The sequence below is a fragment of the Helianthus annuus genome, chromosome 16 (assembly GCF_002127325.2).
Source record: "Helianthus annuus cultivar XRQ/B chromosome 16, HanXRQr2.0-SUNRISE, whole genome shotgun sequence".
Classification (NCBI taxonomy): domain Eukaryota; kingdom Viridiplantae; phylum Streptophyta; class Magnoliopsida; order Asterales; family Asteraceae; genus Helianthus; species Helianthus annuus.
This window is the reverse complement of record NC_035448.2, coordinates 181,263,069-181,289,016: the sequence shown is the minus strand read 5'-3', so window position 1 is coordinate 181,289,016 and position 25,948 is coordinate 181,263,069. Positions and strand designations below refer to the sequence as shown.

At 37.1% G+C, this 25,948-nt stretch overlaps 1 protein-coding gene and 2 long non-coding RNA genes across 6 annotated transcripts; 2 read left to right on the top strand and 1 right to left on the bottom strand.

Moving 5' to 3' along the window:
- Positions 1 to 3,353: 3,353 nt before the first annotated feature.
- On the bottom strand, positions 3,354 to 6,593 carry LOC110918339. 2 transcript variants are annotated; one of them, XR_002581239.2, is made up of 6 exons: positions 6,239 to 6,592; positions 6,074 to 6,153; positions 5,723 to 5,778; positions 5,508 to 5,571; positions 3,840 to 4,128; positions 3,354 to 3,704 (listed from the first exon to the last, which is right to left on the bottom strand). It is a non-coding gene; the product is annotated as an uncharacterized LOC110918339 (long non-coding RNA). The 2 variants fall into 2 exon arrangements; XR_002581238.2 differs by having other exon boundaries at positions 6,074 to 6,593.
- A 147-nt stretch (positions 6,594 to 6,740) lies between these two features.
- Positions 6,741 to 7,508, top strand: LOC110918341. 2 transcript variants are annotated; one of them, XR_002581241.2, is made up of 2 exons: positions 6,741 to 7,045; positions 7,137 to 7,508. It is a non-coding gene; the product is annotated as an uncharacterized LOC110918341 (long non-coding RNA). The 2 variants fall into 2 exon arrangements; XR_002581242.2 differs by having other exon boundaries at positions 6,749 to 7,036.
- An 8,545-nt stretch (positions 7,509 to 16,053) lies between these two features.
- On the top strand, positions 16,054 to 19,637 carry LOC110918344 (protein DETOXIFICATION 24). 2 transcript variants are annotated; one of them, XM_035984942.1, is made up of 10 exons: positions 16,054 to 16,165; positions 16,905 to 17,288; positions 17,464 to 18,005; positions 18,108 to 18,194; positions 18,276 to 18,332; positions 18,504 to 18,742; positions 18,856 to 18,974; positions 19,062 to 19,148; positions 19,235 to 19,342; positions 19,421 to 19,637. In XM_035984942.1, the coding sequence occupies exons 2-9, from the start codon at positions 17,043 to 17,045 to the stop codon at positions 19,292 to 19,294; spliced, it is 1,437 nt and encodes a 478-aa protein (XP_035840835.1). In that variant the 5' UTR covers positions 16,054 to 16,165; positions 16,905 to 17,042; the 3' UTR covers positions 19,295 to 19,342; positions 19,421 to 19,637. The 2 variants fall into 2 exon arrangements, with proteins under 2 accessions (XP_035840835.1, XP_022018382.1); XM_022162690.2 differs by having other exon boundaries at positions 16,056 to 16,165; positions 17,034 to 17,288.
- The last annotated feature ends 6,311 nt before the right edge of the window (positions 19,638 to 25,948 follow it).

The following is a 25,948-nucleotide window of genomic DNA, read 5'->3' as shown; positions in this document are numbered from 1 at the left end:
AATAAATATCACAGTAGTTGAAATGGATCCACAGGCGGATCAAACAAAAATAGAAATAAATAGTTCAACAGATAAATGTCGTCCGAGTTTGCGAGACTATTGTGGACGCTCTCTAGGAAACAGCCAGCCTATTTCCGTATAGTATCTGCACTTAATCTTTTGGGAAAAATACGTCAGTTTACACTGGTAAATACAAATCGACTGACTCATTTTGAAAATGATTGAAAATTGATTTAAATGCACAAGGCATAAATATTTTTATTAACTTGGGATAATTATATAATATAAACTTGTGAACGATTTACATGCACTCGTATCTCTGGTGGCCCGGGATCTGCTGTCCGGGCTAGAGATTAAATGACACACCACATTAAAGAGTTATACACGTCGGGTGTACGCCTACACCCCGTGCTCTGGTCGTGGCCATCTCGTAAGATAATGCCAAGGATATCCGGGACACGGTCAATAACCCCCCAAAGCCTTTAAGTAAGACAAAACTGTTTAAACGAAGTCGCACAAGCTATTCAAGACTGTACACCTATAAGGCGCAGGACTTGTGCGCCCGATCAAGCGGTATTTTAAATACCGTACCCCAAGCCCGTATAGGGAAAATAAGTCAAAATGTATTTACCTGAGCAAGTATAAGTCACAAACGATAAGTGGTGGTAGCTTTTACCGGGCCTCCTAATCTGGAACAAGGTTTATAATTAACCTATTAGATTCCTAACGGCCTTTCATTTAAGCCTAAGCTTTGACCGGTTAGTTTTAAGAATGATACGGTTTACGCACGATTAAGCGAAAGACCGGATAGAATGTGATTTAGACCCGACAAGTTTGAATACTTGTATAATATGGGTATACTAAATACATTCTGGATTTTGAAATAAAAATGATATCGTTTGACCCGTTTCGGTCAATTTACGCAAACTAGTTACGTAAATCGAACCGAACGCGAAAAGGGCGATACGGGTAGGCCAATGATTCAAATGCAAGTTCCCTGAGATAATATGCTTAAAATATGATATTATATCAGTAAGTTATGTTCTATATTGCCCGGGATAACTTTAAACTCAATTTATGCCTTAGAAGGGCATTTTGGTCATTTAAAAGATAATAAAAGGGTAAAATTAGAAATCTAAGTTTCGGGTCTGGTTCATACAGTAAATATACCTAATATAACATATTATATCAGTAGGGTATGACCCATATACCAAATATATCATTTAGAACCAAACTATGCACCGTAGGGGTAATTTAGTAATTTCACAAGGGCTAAAAATGCCAAAACTGGAAACCTGAGTTCAAAATATTATACTTACTGTTATTATATGAAAATATGTAATTTACATCAGTAGGTATAAGTCTTATAGGTTTAAAACAAGTATAACGCTTACTATGTGCTTAAAACGCTAAAAATACGATTTAAGGGCGTTTTCGGGTTTTCAAATTAAATCTGAGATTTTTATATTTCCAGAATACTTAAAATAATTTATTCATCATACAAAATCAGTAGCAAAGGTTTCGGGTCAAAAGAATGTGTAAAACTCATTTTATGGCTAAAACGGTCAAAACCGACATAAGCCGAAATGACTAGGTGATCTAGGATCCGTTCAGCCAAAAATTAATTAAAAATCATCAAAATTCCCAGAATATTATATTACATCTGTTGGTAAAAAGTTTCGTATCAAAACGTGGCCAGAAACGGGTTCTACGCGAAAAGGACCGTTTATGTAAATTTATAATATAGTTTTACGCTAATGGCCATAACTCACAATCTGGACCACCAACTGATCCGAAATTTTCGGTGCAAGTTCATATATTAAAAATAAAGATTTCTATCCTTTCACTTTTCCAAAAATCCCGTTTTAACTCAAAAAGGGCAAAATAGTCAACTTTATGCATAAACCGGAAACAAGCATTCGAATAGGCTAAGCATAGACTCAATCAAAGAAAATTCCAGAAAGTTTAACTAAAATAAAAATAGTCAAAAATACTTTCCAATACAGATCTCGAACATGCATGTACGAATCCGACTCGATAGTCTACGAAATAATCGTTTTACAAGACTTTCGGTTCCGATTCGTGGCTATACTATAGATCGTCGAGTTGATGATGATTAGAACACATTCTTATATGTATTACAAGTCATTTTTAATGATCAATCAGGTTGCATGTCATCTATATCATTAATCATGTCATTTTTCACAAAAATTGCTTCTGTTGACTTTTTAGAAATAGGTTTGACTCGACATTAAGCATGCATGTAGTGGGAATCAGATAGTGCCCTTTAGAGGGTTTGTTTCCCACATAAATACCAATCTATAACAAGTTTCAATTCGAGAAATGACTGAAAGAAATCCGTTTAATCAGAAAGTCAAAGCTTATGAACACCCAGTTTGACTTTTACTAATAATCAAAGCAAAAACGGATTAAAGAACGAATTGAAGGCTTACAAGAGTCCTATAGAGGTTTAGTGAACACTAGAAGTCGGCCTTGTTGCTCAGATTGTCTCCAGGAAACTGCCTTGAAAGTTCTTGATAGAGAGCTTCTTGTTTACAACTTCAAGTGCCGAGAATATGATCAAAGATCTGATTTAAAGTCACAATTTCGTGGGTTACTGTTGCCTAGCCATGCATGGCTTCTAATTGGTGCAAAAAGAGGCAAGAAACAGCTGTAACCAACTCAAATTCGGACCCAATTCGACCCAAACGAATTTTCTGCTCGCTGGCAGCCCCACGCGGCCCGCTTGGGCTTTACCAGGCGGGTCGCCTGACCCTGGTTCAGCCAAACTTGTTTCAACTTTGACAGCTTTGGTCCCTGAGCTTGTACGCGATGTTTCGGCTACTTTTCTCGACCCGTAAACCCCCAAACTTGGTTTTTAAGAACCTTAGGACTTTTACCAACATGGTAATGCTCTCGGATAACTTTGCGCTCAACCGAAAAGCCCTGAATTCGACGTTGACGCTTTTAGTCCCTTAAGTACGGTTTTGGCCATAACTTTCTCATACGTTGACGAAACTTCATGAAATTTTTACCACATATTCTAGTGAGTATATTTTAGCTATGCAAAGCTTCGGGTCTGCCAAAAGTTCACTCAGAGGTATAAATTAAACATGTTGACACTTTTGGCCCCTATAGTTTACGATACTTCACTTTTGGGCAATTTCCGCGTCGTATGATCCATGAACCATCCGTTAAAGGTTATAAACATTATGTGGGGTTATCATAGAGCCTATTTATCCATTGTTGACACTTTGGACCCTTACGTTCCATAGTTTTCACTGTTTTGTCACTTTTAGTCCCTCTAAAGTATGTTTTCACATAACGGAACCTTATGACACGTGTCAAGACATTATTGGACGAAATTTTTCGAGGTGTTACACCAAACAATCTCCATTTCTGTTTTATAGGGGGACCACACAAGTCCGACTAATATCCCCGACATTATACACCACTCCCCGGTTGAAGGTACCTTCATGATGAAGTGCTTGTACGCCATCTTCGCCTCCTGGCTTGCAATTTCAAAATAAGCAAATAGATAATACTTTGTGAAGCAAATCCTACGTCCTCCTCAAATCATCTTCATCATCACTACTCCGCTGTCGTGCTTCTTGTCTCTATGCCTATGTCGAGTCCTCGCCTACGCCCATCACTGTGAAATAGAACATGACAGAATGCTGGAACTACTGCTTTAACTATGATACCTAAAAAGAAAAGGTAATAAAAATTAAATACATACTGATGTTTATGATGTGTTCCGCTTAAAACATATTTTTTTTTAAATAAACAAAATAAAAGGTGGATGTCAGTCTGTTTTGGAAGCCCTTGCCGACCCTTACTGTGGTTGTTTGTACATAGTTCTCAGTCCTCAAACACCTCTCAAACAGCTGCAAAAGATCCCAACTCGTTGTTGCATTGTACCACATAATTTGGTTTCGAAATCACGGCTGAAAGTGTGAATTTGCTATCCAGTTTTGACAGCCCACTACCGTTGTCCTTTCGCGACTTTTAACCATCCACACAGCCCTAACACCTATTGATTGAACACGAATGATGGCTGTTGACCACTTGATCACAACGTTAAAATGGCGAGCCGTGTTCCCAATAAGAGTAATGCAAATCACCCATCTAAAAACCAAAATAATTAAAAAAATAATAATAACAATAAACACATATATCTTTAATCTATAAAAGTAAGATGTTGACAAAACACCCATCATATGAATGAAATTTAAATAAACACATGTATCTTATAGAAAAACAAATCACCCATCATATGAATGAAATATAAGTAAACACAGGTATCTTTAATCAATATTATTCATCTAGTGATCAAAAGAACCTATCCAAAAAACAAACAACGCACATAAGCTGGTCTTTTTATTTAGAAAAGTTAATAGACTTTTGAATATCAACCCACTTATTCTTTTACTTTGGGATGCTTATTTTGTATATTTGCAATGAAAGTTGGCAATAATGCTTATCTATAATTAGAAATTCATATATAATCTTGAAGATAAAATCCTGAAAACTTTGTGCACGTTGTCATTCTAAAGAACCACGTTGGAAACAAAAAATTCATAAATAATCATATTGAAAATAACATCTTTAATTTTACCGAGTTAGTGCTAATACACGAGTAAAAATCATTTGTCATATCTTATGTACATATCTAAGAATTAAAGTACACATAATCAACCAATACTAATTCCACAATTAAACCAACAATGTCCGGGTTGACTAATACGACATGTTTAAAAGACCCGAACCCAACACGAAAAAAAAATGTTCGGGTTGACTAACATGACCCGTTTAAAAGACGCATCGGGTTCCGGTTGACCCCTATTAAAAACAGGTCGGTTTCGGGTTGAGTCATATAAAAACGGGTTGACCCGTTAACCTGTTTAACTATTTAGAAAAAAAAAAAGAAAAAAACTTTTGTATGTTTGTTTTTGTTTTTCCTGTTTCTATTTTATATGGTTAGTCATAATAATGTTAGTTTCGGCATACTATTATTTACTTATAACACTCACATTCACTATTAGAAATGTTACCGATGCCCCGCTTATAAATCAACATGTATGATTCATTACAGGTTAAACGGGTCGTGTTCGTGTTGATAAGAATTTATATGTGTGCAGTTTGACTATGTTAATTCAATATACTAAAGGATCTTAAATTTCCTTTAAAAGGAAATATAAATATGGTTTTAAGGGAAAGGGTGGTCAAACCCCATGACTCTAGGTCAAACCCCATGACTCATCCTTACCTACCTACGCACCAACATAGACAAATGGATCTCGCTTGACCAAAAGCTACGGGTTGGTCCTGGTTCAACCGAGTTGGACCAAATTGTGGCCCGTACCACCTAAAACTAAAACTATAAGACCATCACTAATGCAGAGGCTCTTAGCAAGTGATGCGGCAATAATATCGTCCTGCCTCTCTAGCCTGAGTTCTCTGCCAGTTTTAAATTTACATATGAATACAATAAAAATGTCGATTACCTTTCTTTTCCCTTCTGACAAGCCATTGGAGTCGAAGCTTTTCACTATAACACTTTTTTGGTGGCTGCCAAAACCAAAAATTTATAAATCACGGTTTAAAGCAGTCAATTAAAAACATTCAAATTAAACAGGATGTTCATGGAAATTAACCATTTAGAACAAAATACTCTTTTTTTCTACATATACGTGAGGCACTATTCAAGAATGCAACATACCATTTTGATGATGTTCAATCCAAACTTTCATTGAGACATTTAAACAAACGCTTGGTCTGCATCAAGAAACCCATACGTAAAAAAGGAAATTTAAAACATATCATACAAAGAACAACACCTTATTTCACTAATCCAGTTTCACTAATCATGCGGGTAAACCCAAAAATTCAATATAGAGAAAAAAAAAGATGATAAAAAGCAAAGATTAGAACAGGTGAAATTAAGGCCAGTAACAGCAAAAATCACAAACACAAATTGTATTTCAGAGCACAAACCAGTTTCAATTTTAATTCAGAACACAAATTAAGGTCAGTTCTCCGAGAAAAAATATAGGGACATCAACTTGCATACCTCAATCGTTGGATTGTTCTTGACGTTTACCCCTACAACCATCATCGATGAACTTTACCCTATCTCAATAAGTTTCTTCACTGATTCAGACCAGTGTTAACACCATATCTAGCCAAAAAAGGGCCATATGCCACCAATCTAAACAAAACCGAGGCATTGTCTTACCTGTGTTGCCGGAATCTCGGCCTGAACCCTAACCAACTTCGCCGGAAAAGTCGATTCGCCAACCCTAGACACCGATACCACACCCCAAAGCCATCATTCTTGCTTGCGATGCAACCGAAACAGTTCTAGGGTTTATTTCCAGCCTCCAGGGATTAGGCAACACGAATAGAAAAGCAATAGAAAAATTAATGTTAGATTTGGGTGGGAATTCAAGAAGAAGATGAGAAGCATGAGACATGATGATACATCAGATCATAAAATAGGGTTAGAAAAGAGCGTGTGAGAGAAGGATCGTGTGATATAAAAGGAGAATGGAGGAAAAGATATTGGCGCCCAAGAGGGAATTCTCTGGCCTAAGAGGGTGTCCACATCAATAAAATGATTGCCTAAGAAAAGGACATGTGGCTAAAATGTATTCTTTTAGTATAATAGATAGATTTTCATAGTTAAATCTAGTCATGTGAACCTCACACGAGAGCAAATTTGTCTTTTATCTATTTATTTAAAATTATAAAAATATAAACCGATTATCTTTCTCTCTCTCAAAACCTCTTCTTTTTCTCTCTCACTTCACCTTTTTCTCCCTTACACCATCAGCCAACCACCATTCCGGTCAAAACTAAGGTTCTGGCTAGTGCTCCGGAGAACTAAACAAACCTTTTGAGTTGCTCCAGTGAACTGAACAAACATCACCATCATCCCTTTTCAGATTCTGATCGAGATCTAACCATCGGCAGCTTCCGGTGATAGATCTCATCTCGGGCTTTCTCTGTTGTCAGCCCCCACCACCAAGATTCGGTACCACTGGTTGTTTTTCTAGTTACCCTGCTGTGATAGGGATGACCGCTACCACCATGTTCGTTTTATTTCACTCTTAATTTTTTTCCTATTTGTATAGATCTGCCAAAGACTCTGGCGGCAAACGTGTGGGGGTGAGGACAACGGTTCAGCTGTGGGTGAGAGAGGCGCGATGGTGTTGATTTGACCATGGTAATCGGCCGATTCCCCATCGCAGATCTGTTTTAGATCTAATCCGAAATTGAACAGAGAGATGGAGATAGTGACCGATGGTCTCCGGCGATATTATGGTGTAAGTGGTGATATTGCACAATGGTTTGAAGATTGTTGAATGCTGATATAATTGTTGCAGGTTTTATTATTTGCAATGAATACGAAGGTGTTATGGAAAAGTCATGTGAATTAAATGGATTTAATGCTTTGAAGATATGTATGTTTATTGGAAACCTGCAAATAAAAGAAAGTAATTAATTCATTCTTAAGATAATCGTTGTTCAACCTGTGAGATCTGAAAAAGAAAAGGTTGAGAGAGGGAGAGATAGAGTTCAAAGATAAGGGGTTTATATTTTTATAATTTTAAATAAATAGATAAAAGACAAATTTGCCTCATGAGAGGTCCACATGACTAAATTTAACTGTGAATATTAACTAGGTTAGGGTCAAAGGACATAGAGTTTAATGAGTTTTACAAATAAAGGGGTGTAACTGTAATTATTAAAGTTAAAGGTGTCACAGCCCCGGACCCCTCCTCGGGAGCGGGAGCAGTGACCCAGTCAGATGGTATCGGTGTTTATTAATTTGACAGCGGAAATTTTCATCAGGAACATAGTTAGGAAATATTTTTATTAGAGTTAAACACCAAAACGTTTAAAATTGATAAATGGGAAAAACCCAAGGTTTACTGATAATACATTTATAATAGACAAGTGGGACAAACCCCGATTTTCATTTTAGTACATTTGTAGGACGTAACCATAATTATTGAAAACAAATTTCCTTTTTAATTAAGTAACTTTTATGGCCACTTTTCTAAGCCTTCAGTGCTCTCCGGCTGGCTTTTATTGACTTCACACTAAGTTAACTGAAACACGTGTTTAAAACATTTTATCAGCAAGAAATACTGGTGAGTGAATTCCAGTTTAATCAAAACAGATTTTATCATTTTACAACATTGAGGGAGATCTCGCAATTACATTTGTTTATATTTCTACCTTAAATACCACCCATGGTACTGTCAATCAATGACTGGTGGTCATGTTACTACTCACAATGTAGTAACAAATTTTGTATACAAAATCCCAACATACCGACGATAATTGTAGAATTACAAATACTCAATCACTGTTAATTATAATGTAAAACAAATTGAGGTTTTGTAAAAACACTTTGTGAAAAGAGGAATTACTCACATTGCTATTTTAGGTATTTCTCTGGTGACTTCCTGGTTATAATCTATTAATTTAAACAATGCACATACGTTAGTATAATAACCCAATTTACATTAGTGAAACCCTCCCCGAGACAGAACTCCAACGACTGAGTCAGACAGAGCCTTGACATGCGTTACGGAGCATTAGATCAATCGGGCAGCGTAACTAATACATAACCGGGGGTTATGATACTTACAACGAGGCAGAGCTTCGCTATTTAGGGTGTATAACACCCGTGAATTATAATTGCTATTCAGAATTTAGAAAGAGATTCGAATTGTGAGCGATTTGTGAACTGAGCCGATCTCCTCTATATATAGAGCTGTATAGGGAGTCCCTGGCACCCCGCGAGAGAAACAGAAGAGGGCTTCGCGCCCCGCCAGAGCCAAAAAAGGCGGTTAGGGTTTGCTGAGTCATGGCAGGTCTCGACACGTGTCCTGACACGTGGCTCATGTGTGTGTCCGGCAAGGAATGGACCTCGCGGCCCGCGAGAGATTCGACTAAGGGTGTCACGCCCCGCGAGCGAATCCTAAATATTGTTTTATTTGTTATTTAATGAAATAAAGGTATTTCGGGGCGGGTTTTCATATACGGGGTGTATTTTAGGACATTTAGGGGTGTCTAAAATATTTTAAGGAGGGTTGTTGTAAAAGGCTAACCATTGCAATCCGATACAAACATAAAAAACGAAAAGTGTAATTTACCCTTATTTAAGTATATAAGGTAAAATGACCAAAATACCCTTATTTGGGGTTCACTTGGTCATATTTAACTATGAAAACTAACTGAGTTCTGGCTAAAGAACATAATGTGCAAGGTTTTGCAAACATCGAGTACGTTTTTTGTACTTATTGAAGATAAAGGACGTAGTTTGCAATTTGGTGTCAACATAAAGGACGATTTTTGTAATTTACTCTTTTCATTAAAAAGAGACGATTACAGATTAATGGCAGGTAGACGGGTCAGACGATTATCAATACGAAATCCAATACGAAATCCTACACTACGGACAACATTAATAATCAAATCTAAGATCATATTCAACAAGAATCAGATCCACCTAGACAAAACCCTAATCGCAGTGAACTAGAGAGAGAAAGTAATTGTGTGAAGAACTTGACCGAATCAACAATCTACCCTGATATAACTTTCTTTAAAGGGATATACATGTTTGTAAAACTTTAAATATTTAGAAAATACAGTTTACTCTCTAAAGTAAAAAGTTAACCCTTTTTAGACTAGAATATCCAATTACGACACACTTTTCAACCCTACTTTCCAATTTGTTTGATTTATTTAAAATAGTACGAAAACATAAACACCAAAAAAAAGGTGAGATGTTCAAGAAAGGGCTTATAGCCATATACCAATTCATAAGGGGTTCTACTACTAAGCACAGATGATAGAGTCCTGTTAATCTAGTAAGCAACAGTTAAGACACATTCCGACCAAAACCTTAAAGGAAGATTGTTTTGAAACAGTAAAGAACTAGCTACATTAAGCAAATCAGCTACCATTCTGGCGTAGAGTATAAGTGCAAGTAGTTTGAGGTAAAATACTCCTTGAATTAAAAAATTCACTCATTTGTTTGTTAACAAACTCACTACTAGGGCTGTAAACGAGCCGAACGAACACGAACAAGGCTTTGTTCGTGTTCGTTCGTTAAGGAAATAAATGTGTTCACAGACGGTTCATGAACACTTATCGAACGAGATTTTATGTTCGTGTTCGTTCATTAAGGAAATGAGCGTGTTCGCGAACGGTTCACGAATACAAATAAATTTGGAAAACGCGACGAAGGATAAAGATAGATGGCTCAGAGAGTAGTACTGGAACTTGAATCCCTTCTTGTGGAACGGAGATCGACCGTATTCACCGATGTAAATAATGAGAAATGAAAGGGAAATGGTGCATAAACAAGGTGAAAGAGGGTTTCATGGTTTAATTGTTAGGGTAATAAAATAAATCAAAGTTTATTAATATATAATTTTATAGATAAAATATATTAAAGTACAAATATATTAAATTAAAACACAAACATATGAACATTAACAAACGCAAATGAACGAATGTTCATGAACACGTTCACGAACACCTTACCGAACCTCTATTCATGTTCGTTCATTTAACTAATCAAACGAAATTTCTTGTTCATGTTCATTCGTTTATTAAACGAACGGACATAAACGAACTTCCCGCCGAACGGTTCACGAACTGTTCACTGAATGTTCGGTTCGTTTACAACCCTACTCACTACCATTGTCACTCCTAAAGACCTTGACATGTTTTTCAAACTGATCATTAACAAGATAAACAAAAGTTTGAGTATTTAAAAACATCTCACTTTTATTTTCATAAGGCAAACCCACACTACCCTAGAGAAGTCATCAACAATAGTTAAGAAATATATAAACCCTTCCCTACTAATGATTTTATAAGGTCCCCACACATTAAGGTGAACCAATTCACATATTTTTTTTATGAGTTATGTTCACTTAAAGGAAAAGGTGCCCTGTGTTGTTTGGCTTTATGACAAACTTCACAGGGTTCATGTCTTAAGTTTAGTGACACTTTAAACAATTTTTCACAGGGTTCATCTCTTATGTTTAGTGACACGTTTAAACAATTTAACACAGGATCAACAAGATAGCCTAGCCTGACATACCATAAATATAAGGTATCACTACTATTAAAACACACCTTAGAAGACATACAAGTTCCACCATAAAAATACAATCCGTCGGCACGATGGCCTAGCCTAGCATACCACAAATTTAAGGTATCACTACTATTAAAACACACCTTAGAAGACATACAGGTTCCACCATAAAGAACAATCCATCAAGTTGACTGCCAGTCACCAGGACTTTCTTTGAGTACAACTCCTGTATATAACAACTATCTTCATCAAACACAACATACAACTTATTATCCCTAACAAGTTTATACACAGACATCAAATAAATTTTGTAACTAATAACAACAAACATATCAAACAAAGTGACCTTTTCAGTTAACTTTAGATTTCCAATCTTAGTTACTTTAGCATCAGTATCATTAGGATATTTAACTTTTATGTTTAAATCTGACATATCTACAAATTCATTTAAATCCTTTATAGCACTACCATGTGTTGATTAGCTCCATAATCAACAATCCAATTTGACTCTTTATGTAAACTAAAAGAACTAGAGAAAGTATACATAGGTTTACACATACTTAAAGAACTGAACACACAATTTGTAATACCTAACACACTCTAGCTTTGAGGACCCTCAATAGACTTATGATTTAACAAACTCACAAGCTTTGTAACCTGTTCCACAGTTAATGTACTAGCAGGAAAAGATGTCACATTATTGTTATGAGACTCAAATGTACTACTAGCATTTACTTTCTTTACAAAAGCACCTCTTGGTTTCATCCAAGGGAGGTACCCTATAATTTCAAAACACTTTTTTATAGTATGACCAATTTATTATAATGAGAACATTTTAGACCCGGATTCAATCCTTTGCCTATTTTCTTTTTATCAACAAGCTGATTTGCCCTAGATGTAAAACCAACTCTTTGTGCTATTCCTTTTTGACTGCCAGTGCTAGAGTTCCTATGTGACTCTTCTTTTAAAATAATAACGAATGCTTCCTTTATAGTAGGCATTTGTTTTTTAGTCAACAAACGAGTTCCAACAGACTGATAACAACTATCAAGACCCATCAAGAATTGCATCAACTTAATCATATGGAAAAAGTTATTAAATTCTTTTGATGCATCACAAGTACATGAAGGCAAGTATTTGATCCAATTGCTTCCACATGATATTCAGTTAATGATAATATTCAGACATAAACAAACCATTTTGAGAATATGAATTAATTTTTTTGATGCAAGTCAAACACAATAAACCCATCAACTTTGTCATAAGTCTCTTTTAATTCCTTCTAAGTAATAACTATAGAGTTACACCTATCCCACTGCCTAACAAGAACCTCATTATCCTCAGATTTAACACAAGTATCATCAATGAATCCCAATTGATTTTTTACTTGAAGGGCAAGATTCATTGCATTTGCCCACACAGTATAATTCTATGTTCTTTTCATTTTTATGCTAACAATAGTCAAATTAGCAGAGCTAGTTGCATGTAAGTACAATGGATCACTTGCATCAAGTTTACTAGCAAGTGTAACAACATCACCTTCACCATCAACCATGACTATACACAGCAACAGTCAGACAGGCACACAAAAGGTAAAGCTATGTCACTGCCAAGATTTCTGGTTTGTCACTCAAAAGGTGCCGGAACAAGTCTTAACGCAAAAGCCTAACCCTAGATCTAAACAAACACCGGGCGCTCACAGAAAGCAACAAAAACAAATAAGAATGCAACAAAAAGATGCAACACTAATAACAGGGAGTGGCTCTTGCTGTTTACAACACTGACCCCCTAACCCAGTCAAGATGCCTAAAATGAAAACATAATCAAGTAAAATAACAAGGAATGATCTCACGGGGGGGGGGGGGGTAACTCTAGAAAGCTCCCAAGAATTGGAACCTTCACTTATGGTTACAAATTCTTGGCTAAGAAGATAGTACACGAACAACTTCCACTCTTGAGATCAACAAACCCTAAGTTAGGGTTCTTCAGATAAGAGTCTGAGTCTGTAACTTTTGATTTTAGGGTTATAGACGAAGCCCCTCAAACACCCAATAACTTCAATCAAGACCAAAAATCAGAAGATTGCGACAAACACGACCTCAAAACCTAGTTTCAGATTTACTCAGATCTGAATACAAGAGCTTACCCTAAGCTCTGATACAATGTTAAAAACAAGGTATAACCGACATATGTCTGATCAAATACAATCAAATACCAAAATCTGAATGTTTATTACCCAAAAACCAACACACAATTTGCACGTTTTTTTTTTCAAAATCATTGCAAAATTCATTTTATTTATCTAATCTAGTGAATATCAATATTTAATTTTAGATGTGTTTATCTTATTTTTCGTTTATAAATATAAAATGAAATATATTAAAATCTTTAAAAAAATAACAATTATTCCAACGAATATATTCCAATGGATTCCAGTAACTATAAACTTACTTCTTCTTCCAACCCACAATTGCACTTCCCAAATCACTTTCAAAGATATAGGTGGCGGTTATCCATTTCCAATCGAACCAGTAGGACCTTCAAACCTTAGATGATCACCCCGTCGACATTCAAACCCTACATTCCCAAACCCTCCACCTTTATACACTCGATTATCATTCCGTATATGCTCAAACCCACCATCTTTAAACCCTCTACCTTTAAACACTCAATATCACCACGTCTACGCTTAAAGCCTCATCCTTATTCAAATGATGAATCAGTTACATGGACGAACAAATAATAAAACTGGGCATTCGACTATGTGAAAAACCATCTGGGTATTGGGGAGGGGCTTACCCCAATTTAGAGACAATTAACCAACTGAGAATTGGGCGGGGCAAGCCCCAGTTCAGAGACATTTAGCCGACTCAGAATTGGGGTGGAGCAAGGCCCCATTGAAGAGGAAAGGTGTACCACAAACCTAGGAGCAGAATACGAACATCCTTACGAAGAGGAATTAAGAGGTGGCGATGACTGGTCCTTCCATGACCCATGGGAGGACAAACGTAACATTGTTTCCGACTGCTAATTTGACTCCATTTTCAATTACTGATAAGGCTTAAGGTTTCATTTTGTTTAATTAGGGTTCATTATGTTTAATTAGAGCATACGTATGTTTAGTTAGAGTGTAAATAGGTTAATATTATGTGTTTGTAATTCTAACGTTTTTATTTCATTCTACTTTCTTTTAGTTATTTTTTTTAACATAAGTTGCATTTATTTATTTAACTATTTGTCTAAATTAATTTATACTAAAAATTGAATTTAAATAAATAGGTAATGACTAAATAAATTATTGATGAGAAGTGAAATTTGTGAAATGAAAACATAGTACGGTAAAAAAAGTGAGTGAAAGTGGTAAAAAAAGTGAGTGAAAGTGATCGGGTGATGTGACACTCATTTTATGATGTGCTCGTAAAAAGAAAACAATAACACATAGCCTTTGGTGGTATATATGGATACTAGAAACCAAAAGATGAATCTTGATTCTGTTATTAGGTATATCTATCTACTGTAATAAAAGAAATCAAGTTTTGTACACGTGTCATTCATTGAAGATATCTCCAAATCTATATTTATCTTATAATAATTAAATAAATAAATAATAAATTGATATTAAATCTTATCGTAATTTAATAAAATATTATCCTCAAATCTAAATTGTTAATTTAATATATTTTTAAAACAAATACCTCTCTTTCCTACTTATCTTATATTAAATATATAAATAATAAATTAATATTAAATGTTATCCTAATTTATTAAAAAAATATTTTTTTATTATTTGGTATACAAAATTGTATCTATTCAACTCGTGTAAAACGCGGAGTTTTTAAAAATATAAATATTTTATTATTTACTATAAATATAATTTTTTTATTATTTACTATACATAGTTACATTATATAACCCGTGTAATACACGAAGTTTTTAAAGATATAACTTTTTTTTTATCATTTGCTATGTAAAATTAGATTTATTTAACACGTGTAATACACAGGGTTTTTTAAGGATGCAATTTTTTTTATTATTTGGTAGATTTTTCAACCCGACTATACATGGGTTTTTTTAAAGATAAGACGTTTTTAGTATTTAATATACAAAATTACATTTATTTAATTTGTGTATAGACATGGTTTTTAAAGATATAACTCTTTTTTAGATCTATCAACACGTGTAATATACGGGGTTTTTAAGGATGTATTTTTTTTATTATTTGGTAGATTTATTCAACCTGATTATACACGGGTTTTTTAAAGATACGACGTTTTTAGTACTTAGTATACAAAATTATATTTATTTAATTTGTGTAATATACATGGTTTTCAAATATATAACTTTTTATTATTTGATATATAAAAGTACATTTATTTAGCCCGTACAATATACGAGGTTCATAAAAATATAACTTTTTATTTTTTAATATATAAAATTATATGTATTCAACCCGTGTAATACACAGGGTTCTAACCTAGTTTATTGATATATAACTCACAAAAAGATATCACCTTTTGGAATTATCTCTTAGTTTATTTGAATCATTTATTTTGTTAGTGATTTATATTTGAATTTCCAATCAGCAGGATTTGAGTTAAGCCGTGTTGGAAATTTGAATAAGTAACTTAGTATCATCCTGGCTCAAAATTTTAATTTCATTTTATTGTTTTTTTTTTTCATTTGTGGAACTTTTTGATTAATAAAAGGAATCTAAGTTGTGTGTGTACGTTATCTGAGTTCGTCGCCGACTTTGTGTTTCATAATAGTGTTGAATCAAAGGTTGTTCCACACTTCCACTTGTAACATAACCAAAAGTCGAAAATGGGCATCTTTAAAATGAAAGGTAGTTGCATTTACTACTCTTGTGAAAATTCCAAAAGTCCATTTTCCATGACCCACCACTCACTTCATCATCAACTTCTGTCCGTCAGATTCACCAACCAATGTGTGTGTATATATATTTATAGAGAGAGAGAGAGAGAGAAAGAGAGTGATAGTGAGAGTGCAAAGGCCATAGTCCGCATCTTGTTTCCTCAACTAGTAAGTTTTTTCACCATTTTTTTTTATTTAGTTTCAATAAAAGTTTTAACTATCTCAAGAGGAGTAAGGCAGAATGTGTTTTTGTTACTATGTAAATCAAATGATGTAGAAAAATGAGTTTTACTGGTAATTTCCGTCGTGCCTACGGGTGGATGAGTTATTAGGTTTTTCCCGAAATTGGTGGTGGACTCGGGTTACTCTCGGAGTACTCCGTTTGTCCAGTTGGTGTTCCGAGAGTGCTTCGGATTGATTCTGTTGGCCGTTAAAAAAATGATGTTGAAAAAGTATGTGTTTGGGCATTGAATTTCCTCCTTACTGTTACCAGTCACCTTCTAGTTTTTAGATTTTATTCCAATTACATCTTAGTATTTGTTGTAACGTTTATTTTTTATACGGATTTGTAAAATGTATGATTGATGATCAAACGGTTGGTGTAGTATGGTTGTGACTTGTGGTGGGGATGATAACTACATGCATTTGGTAGTTGGGGGCTTGGGGCAGTTGGTGATAATGTTTGGTACCTGATTTTACTTATTTGAATTCACCCAAAATTTAAACAATTAATGTTGGTGATTTAGTCAAATATTGGGCTCCTATTTTTAGGCTTGGGCCTAGGCCTCCAAATATTGGGCTCCTATTTTTTATTAAAAAAATAAATTATATGAATAGTTCAATCAGCATTTTTTTTGGGTCTAAATACTTGATCTTAATCGAATCTCACTTTAACAAAAAATTGCAGGCCCATACTTTTTATACACATAGTCCAATCCTACTTTAGCGAACCCGTTTTTTACTTCCATTCAGAAAACGTCTTATATCTGCCACTATTTATAAGGATTACGCGTAAAAAAGAGCCTTGGGCCTTTACATTGCCAGGATGGATGATGGGATTGAGACAACGCTTCTTCGAAATGAAGAAAAAGAGGAAGGGGACCTAAAACAAAGGATATGGTCCGAATCGAAAAAGACTTGGAGGGTTGCATTACCAGGAGTCATAGCAAGGGTTTCTTCATTCGGAACTGTTGTTGTCACCCAGTCATTTATTGGCCATGTCAGTGACTTAGATCTCGCTGGCTACGCACTTGTTCAAACACTTAGCATCCGATTTATCAACGGAATACTTGTAAGTTCACCACACTCTTTCGCCTGTATTATTAATAATAAAGTCAACATATTTGAATTGAGTTTAAAAAGTCAACTTATACCGGTGATATATATTATATATAGGTAATAATGTCTACCTAGACTTTGTATATTTATTCGTAATAACTGTAATAACTGACTGTTTTTATCAACAGTTGGGAATGTCAAGTGCAACCGAAACCCTTTGCGGGCAATCATTTGGAGCCGGCCAAGACCACATGATGGGCATTCACTTGCAACGATCATGGATCGTTGACTTCATTACCTTGACCATTTTTCTCCCGGTCTTGATCTTCGGTACCCAAATTTTCAAACTCGTGGGTGAGGAAGAATCAATAGCAAACAGTGGTGGATACATATCACTATGGTTCATCCCTCAAGCCTATACCTATGTTTTTAGCCTGACTATACAAATGTATCTGCAAGCACAGTTAAAAAACATGATTGTTGCATGGCTTTCGGTTTTTCAATTCGCCATCCACATACTCTTGTCACTGCTTTTCGTGTATAAGTTGAATTTGGGGGTCTCGGGTGCAATGCTTGCACTCGTGATGTCATCATGGTCTCTTGTTATTGGGGAATTCATATATATTTTTGGAGGATGGTGTCCAAATTCTTGGAAAGGGTTCACTTTTGCTGCCTTTAAGGATCTGATGCCTCTTGTGAAGCTCTCAGTATCCTCTGGTGTGATGCTCTGGTAATTTTTTTTTTTTTTTTTTTTTTTTTTTTTTTTTTTTTTTTGTGATAGCCATTATTAGACTTCAAAAGGAGAATGTAGTCTAACCATCATTATGTGTAGCTTGGAGCTATGGTACAATGCTGTTCTGGTTTTACTTGCTGGATACATGGCAAACGCAGAGGTCGCTATATCTGCCTTCTCCATTTGGTATCAACACATGCTCTTATTTTTCTCTTTACGGGTCATTTTGGAAGACCTTCAACTCATTTTTTTACGTTTCTTTTACAGCCTGAACATTAGCGTGTGGGAGTTTATGATAATCCTTGGTTTCTTAGGTGCCGCATGGTAAGTTATCAAAAGTTACCTTGAAAAAATGATGCCAGTTGACACCAAAATATATAAGCCAAGATCAATATTTTGTTATTAATACTTGTAATGCAAACATACATAGAAAAATATGAAACAATTTTGTATATTTGTCTGACTGCGCTATATTGTAACTTTATCATTGTAAAGTGTCCGGGTGGCAAATGAGTTAGGGCGAGGAAATGCGAAAGCAGTGAAATTTTCTATAAAAGTGGTGTTGGGGACTTCGACTGTGATAGGCGTGTTCTTCTTTGTTCTCTGTTTGGTGTTCCGGAAAAGCCTTGCGTACTTGTTTACGAATGATGAAAGAGTTGCGGATACGATATCAGATCTTTCTTTGCTTCTCTCTTTTTCGGTTCTGTTGAACAGTGTTTACCCCGTACTCTCAGGTAACTCCTTCCATTCAGAAAAGATTGTTAGTCCACATACATGTACAAACACTATTTTTAGAAAGTTTACATGTTACTGATCACCATGTGGAGAAAATATATTTTGTCACCAGGGGTAGCAATTGGAGCAGGTATGCAAACAACTGTAGCAATCGTTAACCTCGTTTGCTTTTACTTCATCGGTGTTCCATTGGGAGCTTTGCTCGGATATTTAACGTCTCTTGAAGTTAAGGTACATATATAAAAACTTAATGTTTAGAAACCAAAGTCTTAATATTAAGGACGATATTATCTATGATAAATTGGATTTACTTGATAGGGTATATGGATTGGAATGATGGGAGGTGTTCTAGCTCAAACTATTACGCTTATATATCTGATTTGGAGAACGAACTGGGATGATGAGGTAAATTCACAATATAGTAAATGAATTTCCACATGATTTAAATTTTTTATGATCTTATAATATTTCATTCCCTTTGCTAACATTAGGTAAAGACGGCTTCAGAACGTCTCAAGCGATATTACGTGAAGTCGGATGAAAATTCTTAGCAAAGTTCTAATTAGGCGTAAGCAAGAAAGGAGCTCACGTGTTTGTTTGTACGTATTACCTTTTAACTCATATATCACATTTCTCTTACATACACTCGCTAATCTGGCTCTCACCAACATTATCAGGTGTTTAACCTGCACCATGTTATCTTTACGCATTTTCTGCTGCTACATCCACCTCTCGTCGTCAGTGGCGCTCTCATCTTGTTCGTTAGATTTTTATCATGCCACATCTTTCGTTTTCTAGCTAATCTTTAGCTTAAGTATTTGAAAAACAATTGTAATGTATGCTGTACTATGAAATCTACTAGATTACCTTTATATTCATCTTTGTTTTGTGAGATTTTGTCTTTACACATCATGCATTGTGACATTTGGGGATCCGGGCTACCCATTTTAGCTCTGGCTACTGCTACTTTAAATTTCATATCTATTGATATTTTTAGTTGGTTTATCTGGATTTAATGTATCTATTTAATTACAAACACCCCTATTTATAACAACCCTGAGCGAGCAAGAAACAATGTTGCTACAACATCCCTATTCTGCTCACCCGATATTGCCACCTCCCTCTTTTTTCTTGTTGTTCCAGATGATAGACTACGATTCTGAATGCTCATCGATCTTTAGACTTGAGGTAAATAACCGATCAATATTTATGTTATATCCTCACTACGCCTCAATTGATCTCCAATTTCCAATGATTATAATGCATTAAAGTTGAAGATGGGCATAAATTATCAATAAACTAACGTAATGCTAGAGTAGGAATGCGCATTTAGGTACAACATTTGTAGTGAAAGTTCGTGTTTCGGATCGAAAACAATGATTAGTGTGAGATTTGTTCAAAGACGGAAGATTAGAGATTGATAAACAACTTTCTTGTATTGATTCGGACAGCATAACGTTACAAACCGACACATAATAAGTCATCCTAACAATACCGAAAGATGATACATCATGGAAACCGGGAGAGACCAAGTGGTGATCTCTCCCCCAAATCTAAAACCTTGGTTTGCGAATGACACAAGAGGAGGTATATATAGGTTCACCACCTTCACGTGAAGGTCCATCTTCTTGTGGAATTTCACCTTCTCGTGGAACATTTGCAAACCCACACTGTAACACCCCGCGTTTTCGAAGTCAAAGTCAAAGTCAAAGGAAGAAAATATTGCTAATTGCGATCTGTCACTCCTTGCTTAATTGCTAATTGTACTCTTTGACTTGTAATCGAATCTTTTAATTTGTTTACTTTAGTTGTATTATGTGGAGTATCTAAATAATCGAGGTTTAATCGATGTTAATTGCTAATCTAATTTATCGCTAATCGTATCGCAATCGCATTCGCAACTTGAATTATAGATTCTATATATTGTTTTACGTGTGTGTGCTATTTATGTGTTACTTGTGCATGTTTATGTTATGTTTGTGGTGATTAATCAAAACACAATCGCAACTCTATCACAACGCAATCTAATCGCAAATGCTAAGCGTAAGGTTAATTATATGTTAGTTATATTATTTGTGTGACTAGTATCTAAATCTATCGCATCACATAATCGACACTCGCTTAAACGCATCGCAACGCTCAACGCACAAAACGAAACATCGAAACCGAACTCGCGGCAACCCTTCGATCGAATGGTCATCCGTACAGATGACCATCCGATCAGATGACCATCCGATCGGGTTGCCATCCGATCCGACACTGCACCGCTTTTCCTCTTTTGGAATCCTATAAATAGCACTGTGATGTGACAGCTCTGGTGCGACTTTTCGACTTCTCAGCCATTTTCCCTCGATTTCTCGCGATTCTTGTAAGTTTTCAACTCAAATCTTGTACATCTATCATCTACACACACTTCTTCATCTTTTTCACCTTTGGATCTAAACTTTTAACCATGAAATCGACTGATTTGAGGTGTTCTAGGGTGATGTCATCATGGGGTTCTGATGAACTTCAAGATTTGGCCTCATTCCACCAAGAACAACTCAGATCTAAGAGATTTAAACATGTTTAAACGCTGATTTCGCAATAAATCTACACATTTCGAGATTGGAAGAAGTGAAAGATGTTTTCATAACTTTCTTTCAACCCTTTTACACACATGTGCTCAAAACCGATAGAATCTGAACTCATTCAGGCCTTCCACTCTTTCTCTAGTGAAGTGTCGGTCTGAGATCTGATTCCTATCAACGAGATGACCGACTTAGCGGGTTGAACAGAAACAACCGTCACGAACAGTAACTGATCGGGCTGGGGTGATTTCCCAATTCGATCGGATGACTTGGACTTGACGGGGTTTTCGTTGTTTAACATGTTGTCATACCATCTCGGTAAACCGCAAAACTTTTCAAACTTAGCGAAATATTTCAAATATCAAACGATCAGGTTGTTCAACGGATTGCCATCCGATCGGATTACCATCCGTTCGAACGACGATCGGATGACATTTGGTCGTCAACACTTAAACTTTTTACAAATTTTCGAAGATAATTAGTTTCTGACGGATTGTCATCCGATCGGAAGACCATCCGATCGAATGACCATCCTGCTGTGAACTTGTTCTCCAAGAAATGTCTCGCTGGACGGATCGCCATCCGATCGAACGACCGTTCGACTGGACGACCTGAAAGGTAGAGATACTTCTCTGTTTTTAAAATGCCACAACGAAAACTTCAAAGCCATCATACACAAACACATCCATCCCAAACGAATGCCAATCCGAGCGAATGGCCATCCGACCGGATGACCATCCGTACGGGTTGTCATCCGACCGAATGACCATCCGTCCGGATTGTCATCCGATCGGATGACATTCGTCGTTCAGCACACTCATCACCGTTTAACGCGCCGTTCATCGCTTATGCTATCGTTCTCTAATCAGGCTAACTTTCCAGTGCTCCCTTCAATCCAAGACGGTGTTTAGTTATTAAACGCTATCTGTGAGTATACGCGAACCCTTTTTGCTTTACGCACTTTTGGGTGTTACATACGTTGCTTATTCAAATCACAATCGACACACAACGCAAACACTTTTATACGCTGACCGTTACTGCATGTTATACGTGGTATTCGATGAATGCTTGTATGTTATGTTTACATAGTGATAGTTGCCTGACACCTTAGGAACGATAGTACTATAGTTTGGACTCAGAACCTATCGTGGACAAGGGTTGTTAAGGGCTTTACTTCACGTGTCCCAGTGGAGATATGTGTTGCGCATTCTACAACTCGCAGTCACGTCTGTGCATATTTCATTGTCGATAACCTACTAGCTTCACTTTGCTACATGTTACATGCTGGTTATGCGTAAACGATTTTGCTATCTATTATACTATTAAACTTGTATGCTCACCTTTACACTATGTGTATTGACCGCTATTTTAATGTATGTGACAGGTGTTTGAGATGCTAGGATGCTTGCTTTTGTGGAATCGAGTAGGAGAGTCTAGAAACAAAAACAATTTATATTTTGAGTTGTCGGAACAATGATTTGCCTTGAGATACCTATGTCTGTAATAATTGTTTTACTTGATAAGTTATGGTATGGGACATAATGTTAATTATCCGGTAATTTAGTTGTTATGGATTTCTCTTGGACAATCTGTTTCGCTCAGTGCCGCACCCCGATGTTTCCGCCATCCGTTGGGGTGTGACAGATTGGTATCAGAGCCATAACTATAGTGAATTAGGCAAGACTCGACCTAGTCCAGGTCGATGTCTTAGAAACGACCTAGTCTATTGTCTAAGTACCAACAGACCGCCTTGTGCGAACCTAGAAGGGGTTCCGCACGAGCCTATTTCTATTACTCGATCGCCTCGTAATCATGTCACATTATGCTATCACTTAGCCTTTCCTAAGGCTAGAACTGCACTATTTACAAAGATGAGAGGGAGAATTGTGTCGATATTAGGTGTGAAAACCGCAAACTCTCGATCAAATCGCTCCATCGATGCACGCTTTTTACTATGAAAACGAGAATTTGCGTTGAATCAGGAGTGAAATTCGTACTTCAACGCAAAGTCTCTCGCTAATCTCGTGATTATATCACACAAACAGGAACATAGTCGTTAAGCCAGGGGTAAAACCCGAACCTTGATGACTTGTTCCGTCCCCTATTTGGTTTTACAAAACTCTCACCAAAGTCTCGATGAATTCTAACGACTCGAGTTGCGTGAATAACCAAAAGGATGCGTGCCAGTCACCGCGTGTCGGTGATAGAGCACAGTCTATTAGGCCAAAACGTATACTTAAAGTCCTTGAGAATAATCGAATCACTTTGGGTGGTCGACGTCTATCAGCCGAGACAATCTATTTTCGATTTCAAGCTCGCAAACGCTAATTTTATGTGTTTTGATTCTGAGCCCGCAATCACCGACTCTGTGATTTATCGCTTTTCATGAGAACTTTTGTGTGTTTTATGTGGTTTTATGTGTTTATGTGTTTCGATTTTTGATGATTTATGTGCTTTTCGCTTTTCGCTTTGATCAACACACACAACTCACACTGCACATCTACCTCAAAACGATAACAAATCGCATGCTATGTTACTCGCTATACTACCCGCTATGCTACTCGCTGTGTACTCCCTACTCGCAATCGCTATTCCTGAACGCGCGAACTTGAATGATAGGTGAATACGTACAATATATGTAGGTGAATACGTGCAAAATATAGTGTGTCCTCATGTGTTTCGGTACTCTACGTGCTTATGTGTTTATGTGCTTATGTGATTTTGTGGTTTATGTGCCTACGTGACTATGTGTTTATGTGATTAGTCGTGTTCCTGAGCTTTATATAGTAGTAGTGCGTGTGAGGTGAGATTCGATTATATAGTGTTTGAGTCCTATGGCGATGTCTGTTGCAGACAATGTCGTCATTTGGATCCCGTCACTCCCGCGCTGCTCGCCGAAACAACGAGGACAAACGCATTGCTGCTCTAGTCACCAAGCAGATGGCTAAAGTTATCCCGTAGATTGTCAGCGAGCTTAATGAAAACGCTAGCAAGTCCTCTGACGAATCTAGGACTGATTCCCCTAAGTCTACTTTCAGCTTTAACAGTTTAAGGCCTGTGGCCCAAAAGACTTTACGGGCGAAGACGGACCAACCGCGATGTTTTAATGGTTCGATTCAATTGAAGTCACGCTCTGTTAGAGCGGATGTCCTGAACACCTACGAACTGTCAACGCAACTGGCGTCTTCCAGTCCAACGCTCTAGAGTGGTGGACAACCGAAAGGAACAAACGTGGGAACGATGCAGCCTATGGGCTTACGTGGGATGAGTTGAAGGACATCATGATGAAGGAGTTTTGCCCTCCCCACGAGCTTCAGAAGCTGGAAAATGAGTTTTGGCACATCAAGCAAGACGGTGGCGATAACGCCGGTCTAACTACCCGCTTCAAACAACTGAGTATCATCTGTCCAAGCTAGGTGGCAACACCTAACATGACGATCAAGAAGTATATCCGTGCTTTACCGGATTGTGTTGCTGACTTCGTGCAAGCCGCGGAGACAAAAACAATTGAAGAGACCTACTTACTCGTTGTTGAGATTAATGACAAGCGAGTTCTCACTGGGTACTTCAAGAATACTCCGAAGAGCCTTCATCAAGCAACAGCCGCTCCCACCGCTGAAACCACCGCCGCACCGCAAGCTTCAAAGTCTTCCCGTCGTAAGAGAAAGAACGACAACAACAGTAGCAAGAATTGCGCTGTCACAGTCGCCGCTCCTCTCCAAGCTATACCCGCTCAACCGCAACCTCAAAACCGCCAAGTAGCGGCACCGGTGACTAGTGCACCGCTGGCTAAGCGTGTATATACTGGTCCTCACCCGGCTTGCCCCACCTGTACTTATCATCATCCTGTGGGGATTGCTTGCAGATCCTGTGTTAACTGCAACATGTACGACCACTTTACTGCTAATTGCCACGCCAAGCTCCAGCTCAAGCTCAAGGTCAAGCTCCTGCACCACAAGCTCTCCTTCCTGCTCCCCAGGGCCAACAAGCAGCTCATGCACCCGCTGCTCAGGCTAGAGCTTGCTTTGCATGTGGTAATCCCAAGCACTTTGCAAACATGTACCCCAACAGAGTGGTGAAGCAAGAGCCACAGCAGCAGCAGCCTCAGCAGCAGCCAACGGACGTGCTTTCAACATCAACGCCCGCCAGGCTCAAGCAGACAACAATGTGGTTAATGGTACGTTCCTCGTAAATGGTATATATGCTTCGTGTTTGTTTGATACTAGAGCAGATAACTGTTTTGTGTCGTTAGAATTCGAAAAGCTCCTTAATCGTAAGCGCGCCCATCCCCCTACGACGTTCGACGTTGAAGTTGCCACTGGAAGAACCGTCACTGTAAATTCCGTTCTACGTGATTGTACTCTTGAGCTCAACAATCACGTCTTCCCTATCGACCTTATTCCAATACAACTCGGTAGTTTTGACATCATAGTAGGCATGGATTTTCTTCGTGAAAATCGTGCTGAAGTTGTTTGCTTTGATAAAAGGATTCGTTTCTCGCTCGCTAATGGCGATCAATTGTGTGTTTACGGTGAATTCGCATCGAAGAAACTCCAACTTATGTCGTATGTCCAGGCTAGCAAGTATCTCCGCAAGGAATACTAAGCTTTCTTGGAGCACGTTGTAGTAGCAGAG

Coding starts and splice junctions, on each gene's coding strand:
- LOC110918344 (XM_035984942.1), top strand. CDS start 17,043: ATGGATGATGGGATTGAGACAACGCTTCTTCGAAATGAAGAAAAAGAG. Junction 17,289..17,463: donor GATTTATCAACGGAATACTT/GTAAGTTCACCA, acceptor TTTTATCAACAG/TTGGGAATGTCAAGTGCAAC. Junction 18,006..18,107: donor TCCTCTGGTGTGATGCTCTG/GTAATTTTTTTT, acceptor CATTATGTGTAG/CTTGGAGCTATGGTACAATG.